This window comes from Artibeus jamaicensis, unplaced genomic scaffold, assembly GCF_021234435.1.
Source record: "Artibeus jamaicensis isolate MK-2021 breed Jamaican fruit bat unplaced genomic scaffold, CSHL_Jam_final scaffold_847, whole genome shotgun sequence".
NCBI classification, from domain to species: Eukaryota; Metazoa; Chordata; class Mammalia; order Chiroptera; family Phyllostomidae; genus Artibeus; species Artibeus jamaicensis.
The window spans coordinates 29,971,801-29,988,373 of NW_026522057.1; the positions used below are offsets into that span (position 1 = coordinate 29,971,801).

General features: G+C 64.0%; 1 protein-coding gene across 4 annotated transcripts in view; it reads left to right on the forward strand.

The window, feature by feature from the left end:
* The window catches only part of CEP104 (centrosomal protein 104), a 30,883-nt gene that overhangs the window by 4,495 nt on the left and 9,815 nt on the right, over window positions 1–16,573 (forward strand). For 2 of the 4 annotated variants that reach the window (XM_053660245.1, XM_053660248.1), the window contains 11 exons: window positions 4,431–4,604; window positions 4,828–4,966; window positions 5,747–5,809; window positions 6,272–6,348; window positions 9,792–9,960; window positions 10,380–10,535; window positions 11,303–11,533; window positions 12,973–13,221; window positions 14,144–14,311; window positions 14,804–14,977; window positions 15,619–15,795. In XM_053660245.1, the coding sequence (XP_053516220.1) occupies window positions 4,431–4,604; window positions 4,828–4,966; window positions 5,747–5,809; window positions 6,272–6,348; window positions 9,792–9,960; window positions 10,380–10,535; window positions 11,303–11,533; window positions 12,973–13,221; window positions 14,144–14,311; window positions 14,804–14,977; window positions 15,619–15,795 (1,777 nt within the window). The remainder of the gene's footprint in view (window positions 1–4,430; window positions 4,605–4,827; window positions 4,967–5,746; window positions 5,810–6,271; window positions 6,349–9,791; window positions 9,961–10,379; window positions 10,536–11,302; window positions 11,534–12,972; window positions 13,222–14,143; window positions 14,312–14,803; window positions 14,978–15,618; window positions 15,796–16,573) is intronic. The other 2 variants (XM_053660247.1, XM_053660246.1) reach the window with 2 other exon arrangements.

Below are 16,573 nucleotides of genomic sequence, written 5' to 3' on the forward strand. Positions count from 1 at the left end.
GGGGTCTGGGCTGGAGGCGGCAGGGGCTCGGAGAGCAGGGGCTGCCTCGAGTTCCCATTGTCACCCTCGGGTGTCGGAACTGCGGGCCTGTCTGTTTGGGTGACGCATTTGTTTCCTGCTGCTCCTGTGTTCAAGGAGAGTTTGTCGGACCTCTTCCCCTCGTGACTTAACCCGTGTCCACCTAAGAAACGTGCAGACCCAGCAGAGCCGGAGGCGGAGGACGGTGGACCCCCCTCCCAGGGGTCGAACCACGGTCCCCTGTGTCCCTTGGGGCTCACACAGTCGTCCGGGCTCTGTGGGGAGACCTGCGTTGGTGGGTTTCTCAGTCCCGTGGCCGTGTCCCTGGGCCAAGGCTCTGCGTCTGCCTGCGTTTAAGTGACCCCAGGCCCCAACCAAGGGGTCTCTCGGGCCCGTCCAGAGTGTCTGCTGCTGCCCTGGGAGTGTGCGCTGCGTGGGCAGCGTGGTGTTGGTTAGGGCTTTTCCGAGAGCGGGTCGGCCCCGGGCGGCCGCATCATTCGGCGGAGGTGCAGTCGGTGCCGTGCGTGGTGGGCCCCGCGCAGTCCCCTGAGGCCGGCTGTCCTCCCCCAGGGCCCAGGCGCCCTCACTGTCCCTGCTCCTCGTGACTGAGTGTCACAGTCTGAATTCCCCATTCCACACCTGTGGCTTCTTTTCACTCACTTTTGCTGCTGAGGAGATGAGCATAGATCCCATTTAAAATGACAATGGACCTTCCTTTTGGCGCTTTCTGAGGGAACCCAGCGAAAGGGACTCCTGTTCCTTCCCAAGTTGGGGAAGAACCGAGACACAAAGCTGAGAGCCAGGCAGACGGGGGTGACACAGCCCCTTCGTTGCTCATGAGACTGATACTGGGGGGCAAGGACTGTATCTGCAGGCCAGCAAGCGCTGCAGGGCTGACCTGGTCACGCCATGGCCACTCGCCTGACCCGGGCCAGCCGGTTGGGGGGCGGGGGGCACCCACCAGGCGGCGGTGCCCCCTTTGTGCATTCCTCACTTTCCAGTCCCCCCCCCCGTCCTGCCTCTCCCTGGGCGAGGGGCCATGCACGTGCCCTGCCACGGCCCACCCCCCTCCACAGTCGCCCTCCATGCTCATCGCGGTCGGTCGGTGTCGATGCGGGTGAAAGGGGCGCAGCCGTGTGGACAGGGACCACTTGGGTCGCATGCGTAGACATAACCGACAGGTTCTCTTGTGCACGGGCGTGGCGGTGGGTCCTTTCAGGGCCTGCCCAGCCCTCGTTTCAGCGGCGGGCTTCCAGACCATGGCACCGGCAGGGGGACGCAGCGCAGTCCCACGCTGGCTCTGGTGGGGTCTCCAGACCTGGGCACAGAGTGGTCCCTGAGGCCACCACCTCGCGGCTGGTTCCCGCAGGAGAGGACGGGGCTCTGTCGACCCGGGGTAGGGGGGTGCTTGGGCCCTGCAGGAGCAGCCCTGCCGGGAGGAAGGGCAGCAAGGGTCCTGCCTGGCACAGGGGAGCCCCTCCAGTGTCCTCCTGCCGGGAGCTGGAAGCATCTGGCATCTGCAGAGAGCGGACTGTCTCCACCAGCCACTGGGGCCCCGGGGCACAAATCCTTTCATTGCCAAGTTGATGTCCAGAAAGAAGGCCAGAGCTGTCAGTGTGTCTGGGAAGAGAGGTCTGTTTCACTTTACAGTCAGTTCAAAGGATGCTTTCGATTCGTCTGTGAACTCTGTGGCCTGCACCTGAGCAGCTAAACCAGACTGTGTTCTAAGGATTTTAAAAATGACACAGCCTCACGGTTTTGTCGGTCTCTGTTTTCTTTAAACAATTCTGGAGGTTTTTGGGTTTTTTAGCAACAAAGGGTTCTTTTCCTGGTAGATCACTGACAGTCCTTGTGTCTAGAGTGAGCTCACCACAGCTGTCCCCCGACTGCCCCCTGCAGCTGTGCACAGTACGTGTCCCCGGTGGCGCACGGCCGGCAGCGGGCACAGAGTGTTCATGTCACGGGAGGCTCAGTCCCCACTGTCCACTGGCTGCGCCTCCCTGACGACTGTGCCGCTGGAAAACTCAGCGTCAGGAAATGCCTGGCGCGCTCAGAATGAGTCTTCCCGCCCAGCCGCCGTCTCGCCCCCACTGGCCCACTAGTCCCTCTGTGTCCCTCTGTGTCGTGCACACAGCAGTCCCCCTGGTGGCAGTTGCAGGTACCCATGGTCCAGCCACAGAACAAAAATACTTCAACGGAAAAGCCCAGAAATAACAGATTGTAGTTGTAAAGTCGGTGCTAGTCTGAGTCACGTGATCAGATCTCTGGCTGTCTTGCCTGGGCATGAATCGTCCCTCTGTCCAGCGTCCCCACGCTGTGGACACTCCCTACCCGTCGGTCACTTAGCAGCCACCTCGGTGTCAGGCTCACGGCCACCGCATCTCGGCCCCCGTGTCCGGCACCTGGGGTGTCCCTTAGTCACGGCCCCAAAGCGCAGGGTGGGGACACCAGCAGCTCGGATGTGCCCAAGAGCAGCCGTGAAGTGCTTCCCGTGGGTGGAAGGAGCGAGTTCTCGACCGAGTAAGGGGAGAAAGTCCTGTCGGGGCTGCTGAGACCCACGACAGGAGGGCGTCCGCTGCCCGTGTGCCGGTGGAGCAGCAAAGAGAAACCGGGCCCGTCTGCTGCCGCCCCTCGGGCTGCAGGAGCTCCGGCCACGGTGCGTGACGAGGACCTCGTCAGGGCGGAAGAGGCGTTCGGTCTGTGGGTGGAAGACAGACGGAAAACGCGTTCCGATGGACAGCGACGTGTTTCCCAGCAGGCACCGGGCTCCGCAAGGACCTCGGCGGGGACCCGGACCCAGGGACCCCAGTCACGCTGCGTGGCCACACGGGACTGCCGTGACCGCTCGAGCTCACTGCCGGTTACTGTTCCGCTCCTCCCGGGCCTGCCGTGTGCGTGCCCTTCACCTCGGGTGTGCAGGCGCTGGAGAGACCGTGTCTGCAGGGTCGGCGCCACCCAGGGCTGCGGGGGTTCCCGAGGTTCACACCCATGCAGTGATTCCCCTCCTCCCCGGTGTCCACAGAGCAGGGCTCCCCAGGCCCAGGATGAGGCCGTATCACCCAGCAGGGAGCCAAGCGGGAGTCTGGGGGCGGGAGGAGGCCTGCCCATCCCGTGGAAGCGTCAGCATGGGCTGGGCTGCTGCGTGGGTGGGAATGGCTGGGGCCATGGTCACATGGCACTTTCCAGGTTTCTATATGGAAATTGGCAAGTTGCCGCTGGACTCTAGGGTGGGACTCGGCGACAGCTGAGGCTCCCTGATGAGCAGGGGGTTGTTAACACCACAGGGGTAACAGGCTGCCAGAGCCTGGAGAGGAGGGGCCCGGGCACAGTCCAGGGCTGGGGGCCCAGGGAGGCGTGGCCCCGCGACAGGCCAGTGGGGCCGGGACAGAAGGCTTCCTGCAGGGGATGGGAGGGGGGGCACCCAAAGCTGCCCCGATGACTGCGCACCACACCTGAGGTCGTCAGTGAGGAAGGCAGCTGGGAAACCAGCAGGAGCCCGGGAGGGAGGTGGGGACATGGAAGGACTCTCAAACCGGGGCTTTCTGGAGCGTGTTTGTGTCCTGACGGGAGTGGACCAGATGAGGGAGAGGCCGCTGGCTCCAGTGAGGTTCAGCCGGTCGAGTCGGGAGCAGGGCACCAGCGGGTGGGAGGGTCGGACAGGAGCCCCGTCTCGTTCGTGGAAAGTGACTGCTGGTGGGGGAGAGGCAGCAGTGCCGAGGGCAGGGACTCAGGTGGTGGCAGGGCCTCCCCCGACGTCCGTCCTCCGGTGCTCCAGATGCCCTGCAGCCCGCCAGCCCGCCAGCCCCGCACACGCGGGACCCGCCAGCTCCGCACGGCGCCCCTGGCCGGGCTGTGATCACACCCTGTGAGGCTTGTGCCAGCGCGGTGGCTCTGCCGCTTCCAGGTTAGGGTTCAGTGCGCTGTGTCCCCTCCCAGGAAGCTGGAAGCCCCAGCGTGGACGGTGCAGGCGTCCCCTCGGACGCGGTGCGCACGCGGGAGGCACGTTAGACATGGGCAGCTGCTGCTGACTCGTGACCGGGCCCTGCGAGTGGGCCGTTCCCTGAAGTGTGTAGAGGGCTCCCGTGGGAAGTCCCTGGGCTCCGCTTCCCCCGCCGGTACAGCCACCAAAGGGGAACGTGTTTCTCTCGTGGTGAGAAAGCCCTGCGGTGAGACTTCAGGACCCACGGCGGCCCCGTCCCGGCCGCCCAGAGTGCTGCTCACTGGGTGGTGGGCAGGTCAGATCCGGCCCTAACTACAAGCCTCCCGTCCCACTGTGCAGAGTTGGAAAGGGCAGGCGGTGTCCTGGTCCCCTCATGTCCTGTCTCCAAGGACTAGGGCTTCGAGGGGCCAGGGTAGTGCCGTCCCAGGGAAGAGCCTGGAATCACAGGAAACCGACCTGCGTCTGCTTTCAGGTTTTGCCAGTTCCCACAGGAAATCGTCGTCCAGACTGTGGAGCGATGCCGCATCAGGAAGCTGCAGCTGCTGGCCCACCAGTACATGGTCCCCAGCAAGGTCGAGTTCTACGTCAGCGAGAGCCTGCCCGAGTACTTCGCCCCGTACCAGGCCGAGCGGTTCCGCAGGCTCGGGTAGGCGGGGCTGAGCGCGGGGAACGCAGGGGCTGCCGCCGCGGAGAGCTTTCCAGCCCGCCTCGCACACGCAGAACCCGCCTTACGGAGACGGATGAGAGCCCAGAGTTCTCATCCCAGACACCCTGTGCTCACTGAAACCCCGCGTGTTGCGTGGGGACAGGGCCACCTTCCCGACCAGCACACTTTCCTGGGGACACACCCTGCCTGTGTCCACCCTCAGGTACGTCTCCCTCTGTGACAACGAGAAGACGGGGTGCAAAGCCCGGGAGCTGAAGTCGGTGTATGTGGACGCGGTGGGACAGTTCCTGAAACTGATCTTTCACCAGAACCATGCCAACAAGTACAACATCTACAATCAGGTGGGGCTCGCGCCTCCCCTGCCCTGCTCCTCGAGGGCTGTGCGTCCTGTGTTGTGTGTCCACGCCTTCGGAAAGGCGTGTTCAGAACCTCTCCTACGGGGGGAGCGTTCAGCTCTCGTTGGGGGGGCAGGGAGCTGCTGGCCCAGGTGGCAGTGCAGGGCCAGGCCAGGCCCAGGCAGGGAGCGAGGGAGCCCTGGGCAGGCTGCGGGCTTGGTCCGCAGTGGGGTCCCCACGGGCCAGGGCTCCCCCCTTCCAGTGACAGTCTGACTTAGACGGAGCTGTTCGAGACTTGGTTTTCGTGTCCTTGTCTAATGGACCAAGACGGTATTGGTGTGACCCGTGTGTAACTGGAACCAATGGCTCCATGAGAGGCTGTTGAACAGGGTCTGCCCTGGCCGGCACGACATGGTTAGTGTCATCCCATAAACCAGGTCGCAGGTTTGGTCCCCAGTCGGGTCGCATAGGAGAGGCAACCCATCGATGTTTCCCTCGCTCTTCCCCCAACCCCCTTCCCTTCTCTAAAATCAACAGGCGTGTCCTCAGGTGAGGATTAAAAAAACGCAAGGGCTTTCGTCGTTACGGTTTTAGCATCCTTTGGACATTACAATAGCCTCTTGGTTCAACGTTAGAGCAGTAGCTTGTGTGACTGGAAACAGCCATCGTCGGTGACACTACCCGGGAGCAGGTTTCGCTGTGTGTCCCCGTGCGTCATCCCGTGTGACCGCAGGCTGGCTGTCCCGAGCCTTTCACACTCCATTTCCGTCGGCCCCTCTCTCGCAGGTCGCTCTGGTGGCGATAAACATCATCGGGGACCCTGCGGACTTCGGCGACGAAACCAACCTTGTGAGTTTGGGAAGCACCCTTTCTAAAGAGGGCGATTTGTTTCTACCAGGAGGGAGATGCTTATCGTCATCACGAAAGGTGTCTTAAAAGGCTTGGTAAAATTGACTATGAGTAATTAAACTTTTACTTCTTTTAAAGCTTTTATTTTAGAGAGAAGGAGAGGGAGAGAAACGTGAATGTGTGGTTGGCTCTTGTGCGCCCCCTACTGGGGACCTGGCCTGCAACCCAGGCATGTGCCCACGCTGGGAATCGAACTGGCCACCCGTTGGTTCGCAGGCCGGCACGCTGTCCTCTGAGCCACGCCGGCCAGGGTGTAAACTTCCTTTTACTCGAGAGTCGTAGCTGTCTCTCCACGAGACGAGGGTCGCCGACACTCGGCAGAGTCCCTGCACCACAGGGCCCTCGTTGGGGTTCTGGCCGCTTGTTTCCTCCGAGACACCGAGCGCAGCTTGTCCCCCACAGGCCTCCAGAGAGAAGCTGATCGACCACTACCTGGGGCGCGGCGCAGAGGACCCTGCTCTGGAAGGCGCCTGCACAGGGTGAGTGCCCACCCCCACCGCAGCCACCCCCTGGGGCCCCGTGGCGTCGGCAGAGTGCGCGTCGCCGATTCCAGAGCCTCCGAGGGCAGCCGGGAGCCCCGGCCCCGCCGCCGGTGGGGCTGTGTCGGCCGCTCACGGGCCCGGGCCCGGTACACAGGTTCTGCAGCACTTTTGGGAAAAAGACCCACTGGCCACACTTGGCATTATGCTGGCAGATCCACGGGTGAAAATGGAAGGTGTCGACTCCCCCAACTTAACGGTCACTAGACTTTAAAGCTTTGTTTTTTAAGGAAGTGAGAAATTCACATCATACCAGTTGTTTGTGGTTTTTCTGAGATTTTACTTTTTTCTAGAGAGTGAGGAAGGGAGAGAGAGAGAGAGGGAGAGAAACATCAGCGTGTGGTTGCTTCTCGTGCACCCCCTACTGGGGACCCAGCCTGCAACCCAGGCATGTGCCCTGGGTGGGAATCGAACCAGCCACCCTTTGGTTCTCAGGCCAGTATTCAATCCACTGAGCCACACTGGCTGGGGCCATACCAGCTTTATAAGTACACTTTTTGCCAACTCCTTTCCACATTGCTCACATTGACAATGCTGTGTGCTTGCTTGTTTTGCTGTCCCTTGTTTTAGCAGTAAAGGCTCTCGGTAGGTCAGAGAGGCGGGCAGCTGGGGAGCCCCCGGCACGTCCCTTCTCTGCTCCTGGGCACCTCGGCTCCCTCAGCACCTGCCCGCAGTCACTAGAGCACGGGGGCCCCCTAGAGGGGGGCCTACAGCCACCCCAGCCCCTCTGACAGCGGCCTCCCGGCAAGGAAGGGTCCATCCCCTGCGGTCAGTCCACAGCTTGTGGGGAGATGCGCTCAGACTGACTGCCGTCCAAGCCTCCTCTGTCTGCGCACAGCGGAGTAGGCCCCGTGGTCACCGGGGCCACGGGCCTCGCAGCTGCATGGACAGTGGGCCCGGCTCTCCACAGGCCGGTCTTCACAGGGGCTGCCATCAGACAGGAGGACAGAAGCGACTTCTCTGAGCCCCACAGTCACTGTCTACCCCAGCCCCGCCCCGCCAGGGTGGGGGTCAGAGACACAGGGAGGGCGGGCACCTGGCGGGGCCTCTCCCCCCTGACGGCGTCCTCACAGCGACAGCCCCGCGCCTGCCGAGCGGAGCCCCAGCCAGGAGGACGGGCACAGCCAGCCCCGGTGCCTCCGTGGAGGGCTCCTGGGGTCGTTCCGTTTCCGTTCAAATCCGGTGTGTCGGACCGCACTGAGCCAGCCCTGCCTCCTCCTGAAGGGCCTCTGGAAGGTCAAGGGGCCTTGAAAGGCCAGGTGGGCGCTGCGGGCACCAGTCCCGGGACGTGCCATCCATCACACCGCAACGGGACGCTCTGCAGAGACTGGAGCAGCTGCCCTGCGTCCCTCTGGTGCCACAGAGTTCCGGCACGGGCGTCATGAGCCATCCTTTCTCCTCGTGGGGCTTTTACGAGGAAGTCACTGCTTTCGTCCCTGGGTCTTCAAGGCAGACTGCCTGAGACTGGAGCACGTGTCCTGTGTTTTCATAAAAATAGTCACATGGCCTTGCAGATGCAGTGGAGCATGTCACCGGGCCCCCTGCCCTGCTCGGAGCTGCAAAGGCCCCGGGTCCCAGGAGAGGGAGCAGGGGTGGAGCGCGTCGCTCGGAAGGTGGCGTCGCCCTGTGTCCTATGGGAGTTCGTTATCGTATGCGCTTGCCAGCCAGTTTCCTTGTGACAAGTAGCATGTTACTGAAGCAGAGGTGCCTTCAGCAGCCCCGGGCCAGGCTGGGAGAAGAGTTGCCTCGGGCTGCACGTTAAATACAGTGCGACCCGCAATCACAGGCAGCCTCGGTGCTCCCAGTGGGTGCAGTTTCGTGTTGGCCACACTCACGGCCGTCCTGGGTCACGCTCGGGCTGCGGGTGGGACACCTGGTTGTAAAGACCCAAACCAGCGCTGACGGCGGTGCATGTCCTGTCCCCGACAGCAGAGGGAGGCTTGGAAACCTGTCCTCGGACAGCGTTTGGCCGGGTTGCTAGACTGGCATCGTCTTTGCTCCCATTGGGCCCACAGGGGAGAGAGACAGGAGGTGACCCTCAGAAGTGGGCTGTTCAGGTGACTGGAGGGACTGCGTCTTCCTGGGAGGGGTCTTCTTATTCCCTGCAGGGCCCGATGGCTGTAGACGGTGTTCGACACCTTAGGCGGTGGCCCTGCAGAAGCAACCATCGGTCACCGACATCCGTCTGTCACCGTGGCGCTGGCGTACAGCCAGACGCCTGCCCCCTGCGTACCACCCTCATGGCGCAGAGGTGGGGCCTGGTCTGTGTGTGCTCTGGCGCTGGTTTCCTCCCGTCCACACCGACTCCCACGCTGTTGGGAGCTGCCCTGCCTGCCTGGTTTCAGGAGCTGTAACCCATCCCCCCATGTCTAAGGCTGAGTGAGTGACCTTCGCATCATAAGCCACTGAGGAGACAAAACTTCTCTCCCTGGCAGGGGTGCTGCCTCTGCTCCTTCTACTTCACCCTGCCTGGCCCCCAGTGCTTGGTCTGTTAGCCAATGATGGGTAAGATTCCTCAAGGGAGGGACGACCTAAGACAGGCATGGTCATGTGGAGGCCCCAGGGAAGGACTTGGGGGGCTATAGCAAAAGGGGGTGATGGACACTTACCCCTTGGCTTTGACACAGCCTGAGTCCTCATTCTGTCTGCAAGAAGTCTTCCAATCTCTTGGCTGCCTCACTTCCCTGCCTGACTTAAGCCTGAAACAATGACAGAGGGCCGTGCAGCCCTGTGCTGGAAAGGGCGGGTTCCCCCAGTGACCAGGATTAAGAAAGAATACATAAAACCCTGTGAAACCTCCTTTTTTAGAATCCTCTCAATTAAATGATAAGGGTCCAAGCAGGAAATGAGTTTGTTTCCCAAAGTTTTGTAGCCCTTTAGCTAACAGACCCTGGCTCAGAATAGGCCCTGTAGTTCTTTGTGTGCTGTCTGTCATCTGATCCTCCCTGCCTGAGGGTGGTGGATGCACTGTACCTGCAGTCCTGTGCAAACTGGAAGCCAATAAAAATCTGTCAGGGAAAGGGTCAGGACACTCTTGAGAGAGAAGCCACACCATCCCTTTTCCTCCCCAGGACTCGGTAGTTCGTGTGAATTTGTCTCGTATCTCATCCATGATACCAGGGACACTGCGGGCCAGTGTCCGAGTCACCACCCACTGTCCTGTCCCCTGGGCCCAGGGCAGAGCCTGGCATGTGCCGCTGAGTCAGGGCCAGAGCGTGGGCTTTGCGGCCTGATGCCCCTGAGTGGCCAGGCGACCTGAAGCCATGCCAATTCCCGGACAGGGACTGGTGCCAACTGTGCCATCAGCACCGTGCCCACAGGGCCCCTCCCCGCGGTCCCCTGTAGTGGGCCCCAGCTCTCTCTCGCTCGGTCCTCTCCTGTAGGAAGTCCGACTACATCTCCCCGCTGGACGACCTCGCGTTCGACATGTACCAGGACCCGGAGGTGGCACAGATCATCCGCAGGCTGGACGAGCGGAAGCGCGAAGCTGTCCAGCAGGAGCGGTACGACCTGGCCAAGAGGCTGAAGCAGGCCATCGCCGACCTGCAGAAGGTGCGCGTCCCAGGACGGCTCCTCCCCTCACCCCCGTGGCAGTGGGCCGTGGTGGCGGACAAGGGGAGGCAGTGAATGGGTCACTCGGGGCTGCACTGGTGCGCACCAGCGACTGGGGGAGCGTCCTGGCTGGCGCGTGCCCACACGGCCCTGTACATGACGCCCGTGCGGCCCTCTGCAGGCACCGCCCAGAAGCCGGGTGGGGGACGCCAGAGGTGTGAGCACCATTGGGAACTCACGGCATTTCTCAGATGCTGGTGCAGCCACGGGCAGCATGCCCTCTGCGGGGAGTGTGGTCATGCCTCCCACTGTCCTGGAGCTCCTGTCGCCACAGGACACGCAGGGGCCCAGCACCACCGTGGTTACGGCTGACGGTGGCCGCCGTCTGCGTGGGAGGGACAGTGCGCTCTGTGCTGCAGGTCGGGGAGCGGCTGGGGCGGTACGAGGTGGAGAAGCGCTGCGCCGTGGAGAAGGAGGACTACGACCTGGCCAAGCACAAGAAGCGGCAGATGGAGCAGTACCGCAGCCGGGCCTACGCACAGCTGGAGCTGCACAGCCTGGTGGACGCCGAGCCGGTAGGCACGCTCGCGCTGGGGAGGGGGTCACTGCGCCGGCCTCAGAGCCGGCCGCTGCTCTGCAAAACCTGATGGGCGTGCAGTGCTCGGCGACATCGGCTCTCGTGTGCCTGCTTCGGGTGGCCACAGCCTCACCGGGCACCGGCAGGACGCACAGTGGAGCAGAAAGGGGCCGGGGCAGGGCCAGGGGACCTCACTCCCCCCATGTTTTCTCATTTGTGAGGACGAGTTGCCGGCAGCCCGGCTCCACGTGTCCCCGGGGGACGTGTGGGAGAGCAACCGCAGCCCTGGGCTGGCGGCACTGTCCTGGCCCAGGACCCCCCCACGGGCAGCTGTGTGCGCCTGAGTTACAGAGCCGCAGGCCTGGGCGGAGCCCGACCTGGGGGACAGAGAGAGTGGACTGGGGCTGTACTGCCACCCCCCTCTAGCTGAGTGACCGCTCATTCCTTCCCCACCCTGCACCTCAGTGTCCCCGTCACATTCACCAGGGGCCGTGGTGGGCACCAGTGAGGTACTCTGTCACCGCGCCCAGGGCTTGTTGTGATGACGCGGGGACTCTGTCTGCAGACACCGAGCACCGTCCTCCAACCCCGCCCCCGACTGAGCTGACCCTGCGTGAGCGTGTGCGGCCGCGCTGGGGTCCGCCTGTGTGCCACTGGGCGGTGCAGGCGGTGGCGGTGCAGACAGCCACTCGGCCTCCCTGCATGAGGGCTCCGGGGGGTCTGGGGGCCGGTGGCCTCGGGAAGGAAACGTCCCTTTGTCCCCAGATGAAGAGGCCTTTCAACTTGCCGCCGCAGCCCCTCGCGCGTCCTGGAAGTCCCCGCCGCCAACCACCCGTGCTGCCACCATCTCCACCAGAAGAAAGGGGGGCAGAGAACCAGCTCGCGGTACCCCTCCTTCAGGAAAAGCCCTCGGCGCACTCCCTGGACGCCTCTCCCCAGCCCTGCACCGCGGACCCGCCATCCCTGCCCGCCACACACCGTCGCCTGAAGGCCCACGTAGGTAGCGCGGGTCGCGTGTGGCTTGTTCCGCAGACACGTGTGAGCCCCTGCCTCGTGCCAGGCGCTGTCCCAGTGCAGGGAGTGTGAGGATACAAAACAGCCAGGCCCATCCTGTCCTGCTTCCAGGACGGGCAGGTCTGAGCCAGAACGCAGTGACGCAGGTGACCTGCACGCAGTCACAGCTCGCTGGGGGTCGCGTCCTCAGCCCGACAGGCTGGGCCTCCGCCTGCTGCTGCCGGTCCCCTGGGGCGTCTCGTGGGCTTCTGCCAGTCTGCGTGTGAGAGCCCAGACGTCTGCGGAGGGCCTGCTGGCGGGAGAGCGGGGACAGGGCTTGCACGGGGACCACCCCGGCACCGGTCCGCACGGGCGCCACACTGTGACCACCACCCCAGCCGGGAGACGGGGGGAGCTGCCTCCGTGCCAGGAGCTTGAGGCCCCGGGGCTGGTTCGTGACCCCACCAGGGCTCAGAGCCTGGCTCCCTCTGCCCTCGCCTTCCCTGTCACCTGGGCCCAGCCTCAGCTGTGGGCCCAGCACCATCCGAGGGGAGAGCACACGCCCTTGGAACAGAGTCCCCACGTCCACCTGGTTACGTCAGCCTCCGCCACGTGCAGCCTCTGCAGCGAGGACAAGGACCGGGGGACCGTGTGACTGGCTGTGTGGACCTTCCTCCTGGTGCCTCTGCTGACACGTGTGACCACATGGCCCACGGCTCTGGGAGGATGGGGGGCGCCAGGTGTCTTGCACAGCCACAGGCCTGGGGAAGCAGGAGGACCCCAGTGCCCCACCTGCGTGTCCCCATGGTCCCCACCAGGCCCACCCCGTCACGGTTTCACTGTCCGTCGTGTTCGATGTTTCGCCGTCAGACGTGTCACACGTCACGTCTGAGAGCAAATCTCAGGGCAAGGAGCGTCCCTCACCATACACACTCTCTGTGACCTCCAGGAGTAGTGAGGAGGGCAGGCTGGCCTGGCCTGTGCCACCCTGAGCCCCACCTCAGCAAGGGACCCTGGGGACGCCCTTTGGTTTTGTTGTCACTCAGTTACTGAAAGTTGGCTTCCCCTTCACTTGTCTGTGTGCCCGTCCCCGGGACCAGGTCAGCCAGGAGGGCATGTCCCTGCCGCACAGGGCTCCCCGTGGGGCACCGGCCCGGGGACTCGGGGGGGCTCAGGCAGCGTCTGCCAGAGTCTTGGGTTCGGGGAGACGGCCACCTCCGCAGGGGTGGTGCTGGCCGTGCACCGAGGGAACAGCAGAGATCTTGTCCGAGAAAACGTACCAGTTCTTGCTTTAGTGACGAGGTCCCACACGGGGCCGGATGCGGGCGGTGCGTGGAAGCACCGCCACTGCTGCGTGAGGCTGCGAGGGGGTCCGAGAGCCATGGGGGCCCGAGGGCACCTCCTCCGCCCTGCGCTCACCGGGCAGCACTGGTGTTCGGCAGGCGCCCTCCGTCGGCCGGTGTCCGCACGGAGCCCGGCAGCCCCTTGCCCTCCCGCAGCACGAGCCCTACGACGAGCGGCCGCTTCCCGCGGTCCGCAAGCTGCCCGCAGCAGCCGCCACGGAGCCGGACAAGAGCGACGTGGACGCCAGCGAGGCGCCCAGAGGGGGAGTGCTGGGCGCACCGGAGCCCCTGACGGAGAAGGCGCTGCGGGAGGCCAGCTCCGCCATCGAGGTGCTGGGGGAGACCTTGGTAAGTGGTGCCTGTACGTGTGAGTGGCACGCGCCGTTGCTGGGCTCCGACCCCCGCCGCCCCATGGCTGAGTGGCGTCCACAGCACCCTGTCCTCGCGGCCCTGCTCAGCCGGCTGACTGCCGCCTGTGGTCCTGTGAGGGGCTCCATCCGCCTGGGGTTCGGGCCCCTTCCCAGCACCATCCTCCTCTTCAAGGAGCCCGGCCTCTCAGGGCCTCTGGAAGCAGGGCAGCCCCAGCTTCCTGCGTTGTCCCCAGCGACGTCCCAGGTTTCATGGGCTCAGGACCTGCCTGTCTGTCCTGGGTCCAGGGTCTCCGCAGAGCCCTCCTTGGCACTGCGTTGCCCATGAGCCCACCGTGCCCCAGCAGCCCCCTCGCTGTTCAGCTCCTGCACCCGTGCACAGGGGCTGGGGTCCAAGGGCGTAAGGGCATGCCCACAGCACACTCTCAGTGACCTGTCCACATTCTCCCGTGGCTGGGCGGAGGGGAGGGCTGAGGGGGAGCCCCGTGTGTGACGGTGACTGTGCTTTGTCCTCATGAGCCACCTGGGAAGTCTCAGCTCGTTCCTAACTCTGAGCAACATAAGCTTGAACGTAAGCCTTCCACAGAGTGTCCATCCGAGACAGGCCCCTCCGGCCCCCGTGCACACCAGCCTGTTCCGGGGTGGTGCTGGTGAATCAGAACAAGACGGGGAGTCTATCGTCCCGCCAGCCCAGGCGTGGCCCCAGCCCCCAGCATGGCAGCAGCTCTGCCCCGGGGAGCCGTCCCCTGTGGGTGGCTCTGCGTAGCCTTAGGGTTTCCAAGTCAGAAGCGATTCTCTGAGCACACGCACTTATCATGAGAGGTCCTGGCACTGGAGATCTTTTCCACGGTGGTGGTGGTGTTGCCGACCTGCCCACTGAGGGAGCGGACTCTGGTCGACAGGTGGCCGGGGCCTATTCCAAAACGTGGTCGCACCGTGAGGACGCGCTGCGTGTCCTGCACGAGCAGCTGACGGACATGCCGGGGGACACCCCGAAGGAGGAGCTGAGGAGTGTGCTGCGGGCAGCCACCTTCCTGGTCAGGAGAGCCATCCAAGACATGGTGACCCCGGTGAGTCCCTTCGCCCAGGGTCCCTGTGCAAAGCCCTGTGCCTCCCCAGGACTCACAGGAGCCAGGAGGCCGCCTGGGCACCGGAATCCTCGTCCACTCCCACCTCACTGTCCCTGGGAGTGAAGGTTCTAGAAATGCCATGGGGGGGGTATCGGGGCGGCTGGGCTGGTCTTGCTGGTCGTGAGCCACCCCCACTGCATCGTGCTCCTCAGCGCCGGGCCACCGGGGCCTGCTCCCTGCGACTCCTCCAGACCCGTCGCTTTAGTTTTTCCTTGACTCTTTGTCCTAGACTGAGGCTTCGGGAGGCGCCGCTTGGTGTCCTCCCTGTGGCAGGGCTGCGGGGTGAGCGCCCACACTGGCACCGGCCCACGTTCACGGGCTGCCCGGCCTCTGCCAGGAGGGGGCGTGCGGCTTGCCGCTGGGGCCCTGCAGAGAGCAGGCGGCCGTCTGCGGGGCGTCCCGGCAGCCGTCCGCCTCCGTCGCCCCGCCCAGGTCTTCCAGGCCGCTCTGAAGCTGCTGAAGATGATCATCACCCAGTACATCCCTAAGCACAGACTGAGCAAACTCGAGACAACGCACTGTGTGGAGAGAACCATCCCCGTTCTGCTCGCGAGAACCGGGGACTCGTCTGCTCGTCTGCGGGCTGTGGCTTCGAACTTCATTCAGGTAGGACCTTCCTGGCCCGGCTCAGTCCTGGTGGGTGCAGGCTTGTCGACGCCGGGCCGCACGCACTCGGCAGGGCCGGGGTCTGCCCGGGGCACCCGCTCATCCTTCCTGAGTGCCTCTCGCCTTGGCCTCTAAAATCTACGTTCCACCTTCGACGTGAACTTCAACAGACAGGCACAGTTGGTTCTCTAGTGTTTAGAAAACTGTTTTCTTGAGGTTGGGAAATCATGAAAGGACCGTCCCTAAGTCTTCGACCGTGGTTTTTCCCTTGGGATTTTTTAATTTACATTTAGAGACGGGAGGGTAGGGAGAAGACCATCGATGGTAACCGGTCGCCTCTTGCACACCCACCACTGGGGACCGGCCCACAACCCAGGCGCGTGCCCTGACCAGCGGCCTCTCGGCTGGAATCGAACCAGCGGCCTCTCGGTTCACAGGCCTGCGCTCAGTCCACAGCAGCTGGGACTGGCCGTGCTCTCTGATGGCTCTCGTCAGCCTCCGGGAGGTCGCAGCTCTGTTTCGTTTGTTTTCGCTGGTTGCCGCCCGTGTCTCCCGTCAGAGCCGACTTGGGGGACACGTGAGACAGAGCACGTGTGGCGCTCTCCTCTACTCGGGAGTTATGCGCACGTCGGCCTTTGCAGGAGGTGGCCCTGTTTAAGGAAGTGAAGGCTCTCCAGGTGATCCCGTCTTACCTGGTGCAGCCCCTGAAGGCCAACGCCTCGGCCCACCTGGCCCTGAGTCAGCTGGACCTGCTGGCCCGGCTGCTGAAAGACCTGGGCACCGACGGCTCGGGCTTCACGGTGGACAGCGTGATGAAGGTGAGGGCACCTGGGGCGGGTGAGGGGCGGGTCCGTGTTCGTCGAGTGGACACTAATTGAGCGACCTTGGGAAAAGCAGCATTCGACCTGACCCCGTCGAGGACGGAGACTAGAGGGCCGGGTGTGGGAGGTGGCGGCCAGCCCTCACTTGGACTGGCCGGGCGGTGCAGCCATCCCCAGGGGCCCGGCGTGTGGAGTGGCTGTGCCCGGGGAGGGGCAGGCAGCTGCTGGGTTGAGCGCAGGGCCCTGTCCTGGCAGCCAGATGCTGGGGGTTGGCCCAGACGTGGGAAGGGAGAAGCGACGAGTAAAAGCAAGCCAGGGGCAGGGCGATAACCTCAGTGACATCGGGCGTCGGCTCAGGGCAGCAGCGCTGGTCACCGTCTTCACCGGAGGCTTCAGCTCGAAGCCGAGCTCAGGGGCGGAGGTGAGGGGGTGAGGTGTCCGCAGCACACCCGGGAGGCGGCCCTGTGGGGCACCTCTCTGCGCAGCGCAGAGGACCCGTGGTCTCGGTCTGAGTCCAGCATGGAGCCGGCTGGCGTGCCTCTCACGTCTGCCCCCTCCTTCCCCTTCGCCCGGGGACAGCAGGAACAGGGGTCCCGGTCTTGCAGTTGCGTGGACACCACCTCTTGCCGCCTGGTGGGTTGACTGCCCTTCAGGCAGGACACGCAGAGCAGCAGAGACTGGAGGGAGAGGACATGCAGAGAAGAAGGAGCGGGTGGTGGGGAGGGACTAAGGGGTCATCAGGGAGGAGGTACAGGGAAGTGAGCCAGAGAGCTGG